Below are 17260 nucleotides of genomic sequence, written 5' to 3' on the forward strand. Positions count from 1 at the left end.
CAGGGAGCAATAAAAGTGGGAACAGGGAAATGAGAGGTACCACATGCCAACAGTGCTGTGTCTGGTGACGTGCAGGGAGCACCGAGCACATCCATGAATTTCCTCGTAGCTGGCACTCAGCCAGGGGCTGGAGCACTCTGCTTTTAATGAAGTATTTCACTTCCAGTGATGCAGATCAGTTCCAAATGAGCTCTGCCCCTTCCCCATCTTCACTGAACTGCAGCAGGTCTTTCTGAATGGAGTGTGGCTGGATTGCAGTGCGTGTGTAAACACCTGGAGGAAGGGTCCCTGTGAATCCTGCTGTATGGTGTTGCTTAAGCACTTCCTATACTCTTGGCATTTTCTGCAGACAAAGTGAAGCACTTATTCCCTGGGAAGAAGCTTTGTAGATGAGAAATTCTAGGAGGAAAAAAATTTTAGGCTCAGGGGCAGAAAAACTTCATGAGAGTATGATGGAGAGGATGCCCAGTGCTGCAGATTTATTTCCTCAGCTGTGTAATATCTCATGGTCTGGAAGTGAAATGGTGCATGCCAATCTTCACAAGAGGCAAAAAGAAAAAAACTTACCTTTGTAGCCCTGGACTGTGCAAGGAAAATCTTTAAATACTATCTTTTTACATACTAAGAAAGGAAAAATCCCAGTATAATTCAAAACTATTGCTGCAACAATCTGTTAACTCTTTAAACTTGGTCTTTGGCTTGTCTGGGTAGGTTTTTTGATATCTGGGATGAGTAATACCTGAAGTGAGAACTTGTTCTCGTGGTGCAAGCTCTCTAGTTGCTTGTGTGCACTGCAAACACCTCTGTAAAGTGCTGCATCTGCAGAGCTGGAGCCTTGCTCCAGTGCAAGGACAGACTGCAGGCTTTACCCACACCTTCTGGCTGCCCTCTCTAATTTAAAACAATCTCTAAAATGTGAGATTTTATGAGAAAACCTGTGGCCCCCTCACAGCACACTGTTCCAGCAGTTTCAGCATGCTCCCAGTGAGTTCAGTGCACGGATCTGATTGCACAGCTGGACTCAGAGGGTTCCAGGCTTTTCCCCACCAGGAGAAAAGAGCATGTTTTAGTATGCAATTGACTGAGTTTTCATTCAGCAAATATTATTAAGGCTCTTCAGTTGGCTGATTAATTTGCTAGGAGAGACTCTTAGCTTCTAAAAAAAAACCTCACCACTTCAAGGATTTCTTCTTAAACACTCAATTGTCTCAGCTGGAACAAACTCCTCGTAGTTAAATTCTTCAGCAGCAATGGAAATATCGTGGAGAAGAGAAGAAATCCACAATTAATGTCGTGGACTGTTTTACTGGAGTGCAGTTTGTTCTGCAGATGGGAGATCTCCTCTGCTCCTGTGGAATCTGCTCCCCTTCCAAAGATGGGGCTCAGATCAAAGTGTGCATGACCTGACCATGCTCAGGGCTCTTCAGGCATGGCTGAGCTGCAGGACCGCAGCCTTTCCAGTGATGTGTGGCCTTTTGGACCAGACCAGGAGGATCTCTCATCCAAACTGGTTGGAATCAGAGGCTCAGCCTTTGTCTTACTCTTGGTTCCAGGAAATCTTTCACAAGACTTACTTAAAGACCAGTCTGTGCAGAGTATCCTACATTTGAATTTTAGCCATTCTGGTTATTTTTCATAATGTGAGACATCAATTCATCCTGGCTGTGAGATTCACCCCAGCCAACTTGTTTGTAAAGTTACCTGCACATGCAAATACCCTCTCTAAGAATTCAGAATTGTGCAGGTAAATCAGACAAGGACGTTCTGGCCCTGACACACCAGACTACACAACAGAAAACAAGATTTTCTGTTATTTCCTAAGCCTGAAATGCTTCAGGAGGATGTGTGCAGAGCTGCTGAGCTGCCCCATGTCCTCCCAGGGCAGCCCCTTGCAGGTGAGAAGGCACTTACTTGTTGCAAAGCTCCATCTCCGTCACAATGATCTCCTGGACGTGCCAGAAGACATCAGCTTTTGCAGATGACTTCTTCCCATCCTTTGGGCAGTGACCAACACAGATGGCTGCAATATCACCAACGTTCTTCGAAGAAAACTGGAACGTGTCAGTCGCTCCCCTGCAGGAGACAGGGAGCAGTTTCAGCATCCTGGAGGCTGCCAGTGACTTGCCTCATACGGACATTAAGTAATTTGCACATGGCTATGGAAGATAGAGGATAAGCCTTCATTTACAGTCATTTGATTTAACCTACAATCATTCAACACAAAGTATAATTTCCATATTTAAATTTAGTATTTTCTCTGATTAGGGGTGACACTTTAAATTGTTGCCACTAGGACTTTCTAGGATAAACTTGAGCTGTTCCACATACAAAATCAATTTGCCTCATTATAGATAAAGCTAAAGAATGACTAATTTCCCCTCCAGCACTTATTCATTCATTCTTGACAGATACTGTATCTGTTACACATCTACCCACCATAGCTGTTTTAAATTTGCTAGTTGAGCCATCCTTCCTGAAGCTTGAGTTGGAAATAGCTCAGAGGAACAATTAAATCACAGAATCTCAGAATGGTTTGGGTTGGAAAGGACCCTAAAGATCACCTAATTCAAAACCCCTGTCATGGGCAGGCCTGATAGGTTTCTGACAAAGAGTTGGCTGGATTCCTGTTGTGTTCCTTGAGTATCTGTTGGGTTTATTTCCTTGGGCTGGCCCTTGGTCCCTCCAAGGACAGACTGTGCCTAATGAAGAGGGATGTTTAACTCCTCCATGGGCATCATCGGCTCAAGAAGCTCCTCCTGTTCTTCCATATTTCATGTGGTGTCTCAGTCAGTCATATTGTGTTCCACATGAGCCAGAATTGCACCTTCCTTTACCAGAAAAAGTGATTTGGTCATCCATCACTTTTCCTCCCTGCAAAGCAGCAGAACATCAGCAGTGCCCAGTGCCCCTGACTTTGGTGAGGTCCCCATCTCCAGAGGGTGTTCCCTGTCCTCAAACAAGCAGAAAACCCTGATCACACCTGGAGCACTTTGGTCCCACGTGGGAGAGGGAATATGCCCCCTGTTCCATGATGTGCCTCCAGCAGGAGTCTGATCCTGCCTTTCCTCACACCACAGCGATCTCACAGCCTCACCCCCGGATCCGTCTGCAAAGCCAGATCTGAGCAGCTCTGACAACATCTAGCCTGCAACTGTTATTACTTTCTCTCTGATTCCCACTCCCAGCGAGATGCTCTGAAAGGAACTAAAACCACCTCCAGCTTCCTCCTGCTCCTCCCAGCTCAAAATCCACTGAGCCTCCCTGGGGGCTCGCCAGGAGCCTCTTTGTATGTACAGACACAAAAGGACACACACGCAACATCTACATTTCCCTTTGCCAAATGCCTTTTTCTTGCTGTCCTAAAACCTACTCTGTGGCTGCCCACCAGAAACTCATTTTCTATCTTCCCTGTTATCCAAATAGGAAGCCATCAAGCTTTTTGGAAGCAGCATGGCACAAACACAGCTCCCTGTGGCAAGAAGAGGTGGCATTTGGGGAGGACACACAGTGGGTGGGAGTTCCTCTGGCCCACCATCCTGCTTATTACCTTTCAAACCTCCTTTTCTTGGAAGAGTTTTCCATGAGGAATTCCTTTGAGCGGCCCATCTTCCCTTCCAGGATGATCCAGATGTTTTCCTTAGTATCTGCATCCTCCCTGTCGCTGGTTACTGTGAGAATCTCATAGGCTTTAAAGCATAATTAACACACACGTTAAGGAGAAAAGGGAGAGCAGATGGCCTACAAGATCTCTTCATTTGGCTGTCACTTTGCCTAAAAACCCCTTTCCTAATATTTATCACAGCCCACAAGACAGCAAGCATTTGCAAAGTAAGGGTGAAAACACACTGAAATCTGTGGGACTTTTGACTTCTAAGTGGTTTGGGATAGAATACATGAAAAATATGAGTCCTGTTCAATTGGGTAGCAAGAATAGATGGAGTTATTCTTAGAATCATGGAATATTCTGTGTTGGAGGGACCCACAAGGATGATTGAGGTCCCTCTTGAACAATCTGTGTCCAGCTCCATGCTGTGCTGAGCATTTAATCTGAAACACAGCCTGAATCCTCCATATATTATTTTCTTTCTTTTTTTTTTCTTTTTTCTCTTAAATTTGTGCCGCTGTTCCTATCAGAGTGAGGGTGTCCATGCACCCAGCAGGATGTGCTCAGATGCTGTGGTGGCCTGTAAGTACCCAGAATGGCCCTCACAAGGCTGATATTTTTTCAGGGGTAGAGCACAATCACGGTGAGGATTGTCTCCCCAGGATTCTCCTATCGGTAATGTGATTATTGTCTCCCCAGGATTCTCCTGAAGAAGAGCACTGGTGCAGTAGTTCTTGAGATGGACTCTGCATACCCTCAGTGTGGTTAAGTAACTCTTGTTGGCTGAGTCACCCCCACATCAGACAGCAGTGTAATTGCCTTGGCCCCAGTGGGATTACCCAGAGCAGATCCAGGGCCATGGGCTGTTAAGCTCAGCTGTGATATTCAGCTGGGACACTTAAGCTCATAGCTCAGAACCAGTTAAGGAGGAAGCTGGAGCAATGTTACTTACCAAGCTTTAAGGACTGAACTTATTTTCCACCTCAAAGGCTCAAGCACATTACTTCTAATGAGATCATATCCATGAGTTCTCATGGCTCACTGATGGACCTAACCACTGCAGATGGGCCCCTCTTTGCTTTCAACACAGAATGAGAACTTTTTCTTCCTCCCAAATCCTGTTTCATTTCTTTCTTATCCCAGAACTGCACTATTGAACTGAAGTGTGCACGAAATAACCCCCAAAGCCTGCATGGGAGCCTCCAGCTTGCAGGACATGTGGTTCTACGACCACTGAGGTCCCTCAGGAAGTGGCACAAGAGCCCTCCAAACTCACCAGTCCGTTCCTTCAGTTCCAGGATGTCATTGTTGGCACAGGCCAGCTCCCTGATGAGCTGCCCATCATCTTCACCCTTCGCCAGCCAGCGATCGCACTGGAACCGGAACGTCTTGTCCATGGCAGAGTCCGTCACATCAATGTATTCCAGGTGCCAGCCTGGGGCAATTCCTGGTAAAAGAGCAGAAATAATAAAGGTCTGAATGTTTGCACATAGGAGGGGAGGTACCTTTCCTTGGTTGTTGCTATAAGTCATGGAATCAAGGAATGGAAGGGAGCTTTGAAGGTCAGCTCTCCTGCTATGGACAGGGACACTTTCCACTGTCCCAGGGTGCTCCAAGCCCTGTCCAACCTGGCCTTGGGCACTGCCAGGGATGGGGCAGCCACAGCTTTTCTGGGCAATCTGTGCCAAAGCCTCCCCATCCTCATTGTGAAATTTTCTTTTTTTCTATATCTAATCTAAATTGACTCTCTTCTAGTTTTCAACCACCCCCACTGCCCTGTTGCAGCAGGTCCGGCTAAAACATTTGTCCCCATCTTTTTATAAGCACTAAGGTTGGGGCTCTCTCCTCTTTGGATTTGAAGTCAGAATGTAAAGCACAACTTCCTCCCTCAGCCCTGCCAGCCAGCACATGCAAGGAAGCTTCCCATCCTTGCCAAGGACCGAGGGCAAATTAATGAGTGCTGGGACTGGATGTGAAAACAGGACGGAGTAAAGTGATGGATGCTCCAGCATGGATGACCAAATCACTTTACATTTCCCCTGGGGCCTTCTGAGGAGCCACAGCACCTTTTTAGCTTGCTACTTTGTTTGTTCAGTTTGTTTTTTCCCCATTGGAAAAGCAACTTGAAGACAAAGAAAACAGCATTTGAGAATGTTTTCCTGATTTCTTTGTTAAAATCACAGGAACACTTGTTGACCTCAGTGGGGACGGGAGGTTCTGACAGTTCTACTTTCAAGTCCTGCTATTAGTCAGACAAAAAATGTTATGTTCATGATGAGACATATCTGCTCACTTATTATGTACATCCTGGAGAGATTAAACAGCTCTTGCTCTTCCAGGAATTCACTGCCGTGTGCCTATTCCCTACGTTTGCAAAAATTAATCCTCATTATCCCTGAATAGAAAATGATGGCACATTTTTTGAGTTGTGTCAACAAGCTGCCCTTCTCCTGTGGACTGTGAGCCTCCATACCATGTGCTCGCAGTTCTTTACCAGCCTCACAGCCATTGCTGTTTTGTGCTTTGCTTCCTGAACCTTCTCCAAGTTAAGAAATTAAACTGGGTGCTATGCAGCACAGACCTCAACCAACACCACCATTCACCCCTTAAATTTCAGGGGCACAGAACTGCAAAGTCATTGTGCCTGGAGGGTTCATCTCTAGAACATTTTGCTTAGGGCAAACTCAGCTAAAGCAGATTCCTCGGGGCCAGGTGTGGCCAGGTTTTTAATAGCTCCAGGGATGGAGATTCCACAGCCTCTCTGGGTGGCCTGTGCCTGAGTCTGATAACCCATGCAGAGGAAAAGAAAAGCTTTCTTTTCTTATTTTAAATGGAATTTCCTGTACTTCAGTTTGAGATCATTCATTCTTGTCCTGTCACTGGACACTGGTGAGAAGAGTTTAGTTCCATCTGCTTTAATTTTACAGGTTGCCCCAGAGCAGCTGTGGCTGCCCCTGGAATGTCCAAGGCCAGGCTGGATGGTGCTTGGTGCCACCTGGGACAGTGCAAGGTGTCCCTGCCCATGGCAGGAGTTGGAACACAATTGTCTTTAAGGTCTCTTTCAACAGAAATCATTCTGTGATTCTACAATTCTGTGAAGTTTTCCAGGGCTCCCACTGTGATTTAACTGGAGCAACTTGCTCTTTGGGGCTGTTTTGGAAATTTATTCTACACATGTTGGCAGTGTCAGCTGTTAATCTTTTGGCAGGATCTTTTCCATTTAAGTTCAGTGAGCATCTCTGCAGGATATTCAGGAGGCTGCTCTGCTCCCATTAAAACTTTACATGGTGACAACAGTACAGCACGAAAGAAGGAAATCATGCCTTCCTTCTGCAGTGAGAGGTGTCAGTGTCTGCAGACTAGGATGGAATAAATTGTTGATCTCAGCCTGGCTGCCAGCAGCAAACAGGATGGTGGGGTCAGGATCAGTGCAAAGCAGCAGTGCCAGAAAGGAGACTGGGTGAGATGCTTGTGCCCTCCTCCCTCTCCTCCAGCCTGGTGCCAGCAGCCACACTCCCCAAGAAGCTGCAGCAAATTCCTGCTCTTTTATCAGAGGCAGAAATGGGACTGACCTGACTTTGCTGCAGATGTGGGAGCTGAGGACAAAGCCAGCTCCTCCCCACAAAAATGCTTTTATCTGCTCTGGGCTATTTAAAGAGCAGGTGCTGAGCTCTGTCAGGGATCAGCACTGAAAAGCAAATGCCAACAGGGTGTCCCTTACTGCACGGGGGTACATAAATTAAGGAGCTGGATAGACAGTCCTAGAAAAATGGTACAACTTCCCCTAAACATCCTCCTGTCTGCTTTAAAGAAAGAAACGTTTCTCTTCTCTCACTAAAAATTGCCTTCTCTCATTTTCATTCTTGATTGTTAGTGACTTAAATTAGATTATGAGACCTGTGTTTGGATCCCTAAATTCTTTTCATTTTTAGAAGAAATAGCTCACCCCAGGTGAAAGCTCTGCTGGATACATCCATAGCAGCATATCTCCCCACCCTGTCCATGTCCCATTGTGCCAGGAGTGGTGTCACATCAAGGGTTTCATTGCCACAGCACTAAACACCATTTAAAAGCTGATGTAGAAATGGAAGGGTTGGTTCATGTCTGAAAAATGCACCCTGCTCTACTAGAAAAAAATATTGTTTTTCTTTTGTTTCAGTCTGGGAAATTATTTATAAAACTGCTCTTTGCATTGGTATGGAAAAGAAAATGGAAAGGCCAGTGATGCACAGAGTCTAAATCTGAGACTCCCCCACTGCTGGGCTGGCTTTGTGTGCTGGGCATCACGTCAGCAGAAGGAGAACAAGTCATGTTTGCAGAACTGCTTTCCAGGTCATGAAATCCCGGTTTCAGGCTATTATCCCGTTTACCCCTTGTGTTCCTCTGTGACTTTTGCAATGGGCTCAGAGACTCTACAGCAATGATAGGAAAGGAAACTCGTACCCCAGAGTCACCAAATCCACAGCCCAAGCCGGGTTATAGAGCAGCATAAGCAGAAGAGGAAGAGGAGCCAGAAGGGTGATGTGAATATAGTAGAGTGAAAGGACTTTCCCACATCCTGACCACTGCCCACACAGCCTGGCTGCAGGGAGAAACTGAAGGATCTCTGCAGCAATGGCCCATCAGCCTTTCCCCTGGACACTGTCCCTGACTCTGATCCACAGAGCCAGAGCTGCTCCATCACTCAGTTTTGGATGACTGCAGAAAAAACCAGAGCAGACCTGCCTGAGTCCTGTTGGCACCTCAGGCAGCAGTACCAGGAAAACAAGTGCTCAGGAAAACATCAGCTGCACAAATTTCTGCTGTGAGCTCAGCACAAACCAGGACCACTACATTTGCCTCCATTAATGCTTTGGGGCAGAAGGGAAGAAATAGCACACATCTGAGTAGTTCCTGCCCCATTATTCATCCCTTGGTCTTTAAAATAATTTGGCGAGCACTGTGCCTTTGTGAAAGGTCCCCTACCACCAAAACAAGTGTTCAACACTTGTAACAAAAGGTATTTCACCCCAGGCCTCGTTTTGCTGCCATTGAAATCCCCAGCAACAAACCTGCCTTAATAAAACCCATGGCAGTGCCACATAGGCTCCTTAATGGTCTGCAGCTGGAAGTGACATTTTCAATAGCATGCAAAACATTTCAAATGTAATTAGAGGAAGAGAAGAGCTTTGGGGAAAAAAGAATCACTTTGCTTGCTTGACTCTGTATAATTTAGTGTGATCTAGAGAAAATGTATTCTGTTCCCCAAATGTCCTTATCCAAAAGAACAGTTATTTATCTCATTTATCCTCCTTCCTAAAAGGATCCAAGCTGGCCACTGGGGGATTCTGGGCAGGGACCACCTGAAAGGCCCTGACAGGGCCTCCTTTCCTTTTCCCCAGGTGATGCTGGAAGTCTGTGCTTTCCTGACATTGGACAGGTTGGATTGTAAGCTCCTTGTCACCCATTTCTGCAGTGATTAGCACAATTGAGCCTGACTGTAGAGGCGCAGATGAAACACAGATAATGACATTACTGCTTCATTTAGCTAAAACCCCAGCCTGCAGCACCAGAAGCTTCTTTTGCCTCTCTCAGGAACAGCCACGACTTGCCTGCACTCACCCCTAGAATATTAAAGCATTCTGACACCTGCAGAAACATGGGAGGATGGGAGGAAAAAATGGGGTGGAACAAGTGTGGTGGGTTCACTGCTCAGCCGGCACCTGGTCCCTGACCTTGCTTTAGTGAACATTAACTATTCCTGGCAAATAAAGTCCTGGTGGGATCAAATCTGCTGTCAGAGCCACATCCGTGCTCGGATACACACACGTCCATGGAAGTCTCCACTTTTTCCAGCCATATTCGTTGACTATCTTCTCTATCCCTTAACTTTCTGCAGCAATATCTCTTCTGCTTTGGTTTTGGAAGCAGCTGATGTCTGATCAAGGATAATAGTAGTCGTTACTGCTGCTTATGTTTCCACAGGAGTAAAAAATCCCTCCTGCTAGGGACATTGACTGCTCAAGGGCCAGTGAAGAATTGCTGCTGCCAAGCCATTCACAGCCACCAACCAGCACTGCTCAGCCCCCTAACTGCATTTTTTATTCATTTATTTTTTAAAAATTTTCACGTTTTCTGACACATGAAGTAATGACCATAGCACAGACAGCCTTGCATCCTCTGACATTTCTTGTCCCCTGCCTGGTGAGGTGAGCATTCATCCCTAAACCCCACCTCGTGAGGCATCACCCAGAAAGTGGTGGGAGTTTTGATAGCAGCTTCAAACCTCTAGAAACAGAGCATTAATTGTGAGGTGTTAAAATCATAGCATCTAGCTGTGCACCAGTACATCTCAAAACACTCTAGGAAGGTGAATAATTTTTATCCCTAATTTACATAATTGAAAATGAGGTACAGGGATGCGATTTACGCAAGGTCATTCAGCAAGCCAGTGGCAGAATAAAAATAGATCCGTTTTGTGTATCTCTCCTTTAGGCTCATGTTGGTTCACACCACAACATTTCTCATCAGGGCAGACGGGCAATGCAAAAAAACCTCTCACAGTCTTTGAGAAAGCAGAAGATTAACACTTGGGATAGTTTTAGAAACTGAGTGCCCTGCACCCCCTCTCCTCTGTTTCTCTGCAACTTGTTCAGAGTTCAGGATTTGACTCGGGTCAAAACCACCCATAAATTACCCTCAGACACACCCCACTCCTCCAGCCCTCACATCTTACAGATGAACTACTCCTGTGCAAAACCACTTAACAACTCAGACTGGAGATGGAACAATTTCTCAGATTATGTTCTTGTGATTGAAGGAAATTTCGTATTTTATAGACGGATACTTGAAGCAAAAGCTTTTAAAAAGGATGCAGGATAATTTGTCCCCAAGAGGAGCAAAAGAGGCCTGTAGAAAAGAGAAGCTTTTATGGAAATTATAATTCTAAGGCTACATCTGTCCTTTTGGGCTCCTTCTGAAAGGTTCTGCAATTCACAAGGTTGGAAAGGAATGAATGCAGAAGGTCAACACCAAAGTCTTTGTGTTCTCTCTGGGTCTGCAATTTGAATTCCTTACATGCCTTATTCTGCTTCATGTCACTTCTGGACTGTGATACCTTGGCAGTATCTCTTGGTTAAGATGTAACACCTGTAGCACACCTTTCACAGAATCATGGAATGGTTTGAGATGGATTGGAGATTAAAACTCGTCCCATTCCACCCCTGCCATGGACAGGGACCCCTTCCACCATCCAAGGCTGCTCCAGGCCCCGTCCAGCCTGGCCTTTGACACTTCCAGGGGTGAGGCAGCCACAGCTCCTCTGTGCCAGGGCCTCATAATCCTCACAGGGTGAAATCCTTATCTTTGTGACAACACCTTTGGGTGGAAAACCTGGCCTTGGAGAGAGAGGAAGGCGCAAGGCACATGAGAGGGGGCTCCTTGTGTCAGTGCTGGGATCTCCCAAGGTGCTGAGGCCAGATTTGGACAATCTGAAGGAGTAATCAGCCATGGCACAGTTGCTGGCATGCTGCAAGTCTGCAGATTGCACTCCCACTTGAGCCCAGTCTGAGTTGTAGAGTTGATCCATGCATGCAGAAGGATGTGCAGGAGTTGGCATTGACTGCCCCTGTACTGAGCTACCAGCAAAACAGAGAGTGTGATGGAGTCTCCTCTCCTTGGGCGGTTTTACACATCTATTTCTCGCCCTCTCACTTTTTATTTAAAGCAGAAACTCTTCAACAAATCTGCCCTGAGGATCAGCACAGTTTATGAGGCACCAGTCCAGAGCTGAGACGGAAGGCTTAGAAAAGCCCTTCTTGGGCCTGATAGCTGAGTAAATCCTTACAAAGGGATAAAAAAAGACAGTTCTTTAGGTTTTTAAAAAAAATAATTTATGGTCTACAAGTGCCCCAAAGGCTTGGAATCATGTCCATGAATTGGAGAACCAGACCTCTGGAATGGCTGTGTGCTGTGAGTTCAAGGCCTGGGCAATTTAACATCTGAGTCAAGACACTGCTCCTGGAAAAGGTAATTCCTTCAGGGAAAGGAAAGGAAAACCAAGGGTATATAAACTGTTTTGACTTGAGTCCAACTCAAAAAGGGAATAAGGTACTTTCTCTTTTGGGAGAGCCACCCAAAAGGAGTTACTAGGGCAGCCGGGATGTTTAAAACTCTGCTGGACAATGTCAGAGCAGTTGGTGAATTGAGAGAAAGGCCTTGTCAGTTGGTGAATTGAGAGAAAGGCCTTGTTAAGGCAAAGAAGAAGTTTGGCTCCATAACCTTGGTATTTACTTTTGTCTTTGCTCCCACAACGCAGAAAAGTCTGGTTTATCCATAATTAGACTCTTCCTGGCTCCCCTTGGTTGATGGCAACTGAGATAATCAAGAATCTGAAACTAATTACTTTAGACAGACTGCTTATCACCTGGGTCCAAATCTACTCAGGCAGATGAGGGAGCTAAGTCCAGATTTCCCATACTTCCTTGTTTCATGGAGAAAAAGGCAGCAGCCATCCAAAACCAAACAAACAAAGAAGCAAACAAACAAACACAAAAAACCCCACCACATAAAAAAGGAGGGAAACCAGCCTTTTCCTAGGTAAATAGTTCTGTTACTGAGATACTGAGAAACTTTCAGTCATTCTTCCAGAGTGGTGATGTAGTCCTTATAGCAGACTAAAAAAAAAATTTAAAAAATTTGAGGCCTATATTTAGAAAGTCAGCATTTCTACAGACCTACAGATAGTGATCTTGCATAAATGTAGAAGTAAATGAACGGAGATATGAGAAAATACATAGTGCCTATCTGAGATCAGGAGATGGGGAGCCTGGAAGTGATTAAATTTGCTCAGGGAGTCTAAATATATTAGGTTGAACATCACTATCTCAAAGTAAACAGGGGCAAGATAAAAAGACATGGAGCAAAATTAAAACTAAATTTCATTCATATCACTTTGCTGTTACCAGAATCTCACTTGTGAGCTCTAAACATCTAAAAAAATCAGGAACAAGTTCCTTGAAATTGCAGTTGTGAAGTCTTTAAAATGCCTGTTTACAAGTGAGCAACAACTTCCTCCCTAATCATTTTTACTGAAGTTAGAGAAATTAGATGGGGGCTTCATTCCTCCTTTATGTCTCATACAGAGATGTCACTCAGCAGTTTTTGTGGGGAAAATGGCATTTAAAAGCATAAAGTGGGACCATAAAACCGGCATGCTTTTCCACAGGATGAAAACATGGTGTTTGCAATTTAAAGACCTCCTGATTGTCTTGCCATGGCAATTACTGTCTCCTCAGCTCTGAACACCCCACTGCAGTCAAATTTCAGTGAAAGGATAAACAAAAGATGGGAACTGGGAGCGAAGCCACTGCAGCAAGGCTGCACCAAGGGAGAAGGATGCTGAGCTGTGGTGCGTGGCACAGTGAGCACAATGGGCAAGGCATTTAAATGTGTTTTATCCTGAAATACAGGCAGGCAGTTGGCCTCTGGATATGGCTAGGAAAAGGAAGCCTTTGTATGGTTAGTATTTCCCCTTGATGGGGCACCTCATGTGGTGTTGTCATTGGCCCCAAATATCAGCACAAGGAGCTGGAGCTGCTGCAGCCAGTGCAGAGGAGGCCACGGAGCTGCTGCCAAGGCTGGAGCCCCTCTGCTCTGGAGCCAGCCTGGCACAGCTGGGGCTGTTCAGCTGCACCAGAGAAGCTCCAGGGACACCTCAGAGCCCCTGCCAGGGCCTCCAGGGGCTCCAGGAGAGCTGCACAGCCCCTGGGGACAAGGCAGGCAGGGACAGCACCCAGGCAATGGCTCCCACTGCCAGAGGGCAGGCACAGATTTTGGCACATTGGGAATTAGGAATTGCTGGCTGGGAGGATGGGCAGGCCCTGGCCCAGGGTGCCCAGAGCAGCTGTGGCTGCCCCTGGATCCCTGGCAGTGCCCCAGGCCAGGCTGGATGGGGCTTGGAGCAGCCTGGGACAGTGGAAGGTGTCCCTGCACATGGCACAGGGTGGAATGATATGCACTTTAAAGTCTCTTCCATCCCAAACCATTCTGTGATTCTGTGATTCCTTTTTTCTGTCATTCTGTGATTCTGTGATTGAGACTGACAGTTTATTTCAGGAAAAGAACACCAAGCATGCTCCACATATTCAGGACTCCAGGAGCAATGGGGTGGGCGAGTGTGAGGCCAAGCCTTCCACAGGCCATTGGTAGAGAGCCATTTAGTCCAAAAAAGCCAGAAAAGAGGTAGAGAAAGAATGATCAACATCTGAAGCCTCGGAGCAGCGGTAAATACAAACACATTTTTATTTAATACCCAAAAGTCCCTCACACGTCTGACAAAAACCATACTTGACCCCTGACCCTACTACTCATTTAAAAGAAATAGAGCCAGGAATTTCTAGGCAGTGCCACAGCCAATTTATATAAATTATATATAGGGAGCAGGCATATATTCAAAGGATAGCTATATCCTGGATCTCAGCAGTAATAAATACTCTACCCACCCAACAAACTGTCATGCTGAATTGTGTGAAGTTTTAGATGGGAGATGCCTTTCACATGACTAATGCAAGAACAATGTAGACAACATATGTTATGATTTAAACAACAGTTTTCCTTCTTTCTGTGGGGAAAAGCAAAAACATTTTTGCTGAACAAAACCTGAGCATGGTGTTTATCCAAGGCTTAAATTAACCTTGCTGTCAGACAGGTCTGGTAAGGACTAGTATTTATAAGTGGAAACCAGTGTTATGAGGAAATAAGGAAACAGAATATGAGGCTGCCATGTGTATTTATATACATATTTTAGGTTCTAGACACCCAGCTTAGTATTTTAGCTGACTTGTGGTGGTTATCTGGGTACAAGTTCTTAGCCCAGAGCAAATTTAAACTAATTGAGCCTATTTACTGCTTAGCCCAAGGCTAAATTCTGTTACCTCCCTTTGCCACCAAGCAGCTGCACACAGCCAGCAATTACCAACTTGTGTCAGCAGCATGATCAGTGGCACTCAGAGGGTGAGCTGTGATCACTTGTACAAGAAGGAAAAGGCAACAAACCCCTCCTGGATTAACAGAATTTGCTCGTCACGCAGCAGGCAGCAGACTCGTGGGAATTCCTGCCCAGCATGTGTGGGTGCCAGTGGCTCCTGGAGGGCCTGGGCAACACCTTGAATGAGAAAATTCACTGGAAATTATTTAATGGACAAGAATGACATCCACTTCAGGAAACGCCCTGAGCTATTCATCATGCAAAATGAAGAGGATTGTGACAGGATTACATGTTCAGCCTGTCCCCTTCCTCAGGCAGCCAGGGATGCTGCTGCTGTTGGAAAGAGCAGCTCAGACCCTTGATCTGATCCAGTTCTCACCTTCCTGCATCCCAGTCTGTCCATGTGCCTGAGCCCTAAGGACCAGCTCTGCTCTGGTGAGTTTATTTCATCCTGCTAGCACAGCCAGTCACCAGGGAGCCATGATGCTACTTGGGGAAAAAGTTCTTTTAGCACAAGTTTCAGCTGGTAATAGGTTTGAAAGCAAATCTGCCAGTCCATGTTGATTTCTTGGTGCTATCAGAAGCATGTCTGAACCAGTCTTGGAACAGCCAGAAAACCTGTTTATTGAGCTAAAACTCTCATTCAATAGCCCTTTCCATATCTACATCTAAACTGCAGATCTAAGGAATTAGTGTTTTGGCAAAGTAATCAGGTGAAAGCGGCTCCCTTACTGCATTCAGCACCAGCTATATAACATGATATTATGGAGTTTAATCAACTAAATTGTGCTGTGTAGCGGGAGTGATAAATATGAGCTCAGAGCTTGCAGTGTCTGGGAGTAAACAATCATGTTAGGTGGATGCATCTCCCATATTTCACTGCAGACAGAGGCTACCATTAGATGTGCTTTTTCTCCCCCTCAAAGACTTTCCAATGGGAAAGTCTAATCTAGAGATAGCATCTTTTATTACTAGAGCATGACATGCAGCCTTCCCCATCTGCCACAGCTTGGAGTAGTTGAGAGGATGGTGGCCAGGTCACATCAATACTGGCATGAAACCTGTCCCAGTCATAAACCAGCTGCCTCTGTACAAACAGGTAACGACCAGGTGGTCCCTGTGCCATTCCTCCCCAGACTGTGATAAATATTGCTGCCAAACAGCATTGTTAAGAGTGGCTCAGGTGTGAGCCTGTGGGAGCTGTGGGGCTTCACCTTTGGGCTGCAGCAAGGGCTGGCCCCCAGTGAGCAAGCAATTGGTAATGCAGTTTATTGTCTTTTGCATGAAGATGGGATGGGATGTCACACAGCATTGTTAGTGATGCATTTGTTACAAGACACCACTTGGTGCCTGATGACAACACAAATGACTGTGACAATCCGACTGAGCTCTGCTCTGCAGTTTGTGACACCAGTCAGGGTGTCCAGCAGCAGAGGAGTGTCAGAACCTCTCTGAGCAGCATGCTGCGTGCTCACTGGCTGATGCAATGGTCTTAATAAAGCCAGACACAGATCTTCATTTCTTTCTTCTGAGGCTCGCTGTGTTATGCCGGGCTGCGTTTCCCCACGTGCCAGTGTCAGGCTGAGAACATTAAATTGCTCTGGGAGCACCATGCTGGCCTCCTGTGTGAGAGGTGGGGATGGACTCAGTGTGTTGGGACAGCCGGCTGGGTGGCTTTGCTCTGGGGGAGGCATCCAGAGGTGGCTGTAAGCTCAGACTGAAGCTGGGGGCCAGCGGCACCAGCAGCCAGGGAGAGAGTCACTACATGAAGTTGTGTATCCAGACAGGGATACTAGGGACACCAGCTCCCTGGATCTGGGTAAAATCCAGGAAAAATTAAAATTAAAGAATCAATATCTGGGTAAAATTATCCAGGTAATTTTTCCCAGCCTGAAGCAGAGCTGGGGACTCTGCCTTCAGCCTGTCCTGTGTCTGTGTGTTCCCTCAAGTGACAACATCCCGAGCTCTCCCACTGCCCCATCGCTGCCCTGACCTTTGTTGTCGTGCCAGATCCTCACTTTGCAGAGATCTCCCAGGCTCAGCATTTCAGAGAAGCTGAATTCATCCATCTGGTTCCTCTCGAACTTGTTGGACTTGTTGGACTCCTTCAGAGGCAGGGTGCCGCTGTCCCCGTACTCCCCAAAGAGGATCAAGGAAACGTTGGCGTCGGTGCCTGCTCCTGGAAGGAGAGAGCAGAGAAAAATACCATTATTAAAGATGCCCAGGGTTACCCTGCCACCCTGGGCTGGCTCCCAGCCCCAGCTGCATGGGGAGGCAGCAAAGGTAGGCTGGAGGAGGCTGCAGGGGTGCTCATGTCTCTCTGGGCACCACCAAGACATTTCGGTTGATTTGTGCAGGATCCTGCAGGGAGGACAATCAGCTCTTCCAGTCCATCCCACAAATACAGCTGGATGCTTTGCCCTGGCACTTGAGGTGCATGACTGTGGTGGTGGCAGTGCAGTGGGAAGCAGAAATTTGAAGGACTGCCCATCACAGCACTCTGCAGGGGATGTCAGGTAGTGACTCCCATTATTCCAAAGTAGCTGGGGAAGTAAAGTGACTTACCCAGCAGAATCCAGCAATCTGCTGAGGAGTGTTAAAGAACATACTTTATAACTTTTCTAGCCACAAAGCGGTGTCCTGGGCTTCCCACTGAAGCACAGTCCCTTTTCAGCACTCAGTCATTCCCT

General features: G+C 46.4%; 1 protein-coding gene across 1 annotated transcript in view; it reads right to left on the minus strand.

The window, feature by feature from the left end:
• LOXHD1 (lipoxygenase homology PLAT domains 1) overlaps window positions 1-17260 on the minus strand; it is a 79757-nt gene that overhangs the window by 1466 nt on the left and 61031 nt on the right. The window contains exons 21-24 of the mRNA XM_058824078.1: window positions 16564-16749; window positions 4881-5051; window positions 3548-3686; window positions 1912-2073 (exon numbers count right to left, since the gene is read on the minus strand). Coding sequence (XP_058680061.1) covers window positions 1912-2073; window positions 3548-3686; window positions 4881-5051; window positions 16564-16749 — 658 coding nt within the window. The remainder of the gene's footprint in view (window positions 1-1911; window positions 2074-3547; window positions 3687-4880; window positions 5052-16563; window positions 16750-17260) is intronic.

Source organism: Ammospiza caudacuta, chromosome Z, assembly GCF_027887145.1.
Source record: "Ammospiza caudacuta isolate bAmmCau1 chromosome Z, bAmmCau1.pri, whole genome shotgun sequence".
Classification (NCBI taxonomy): Eukaryota; Metazoa; Chordata; class Aves; order Passeriformes; family Passerellidae; genus Ammospiza; species Ammospiza caudacuta.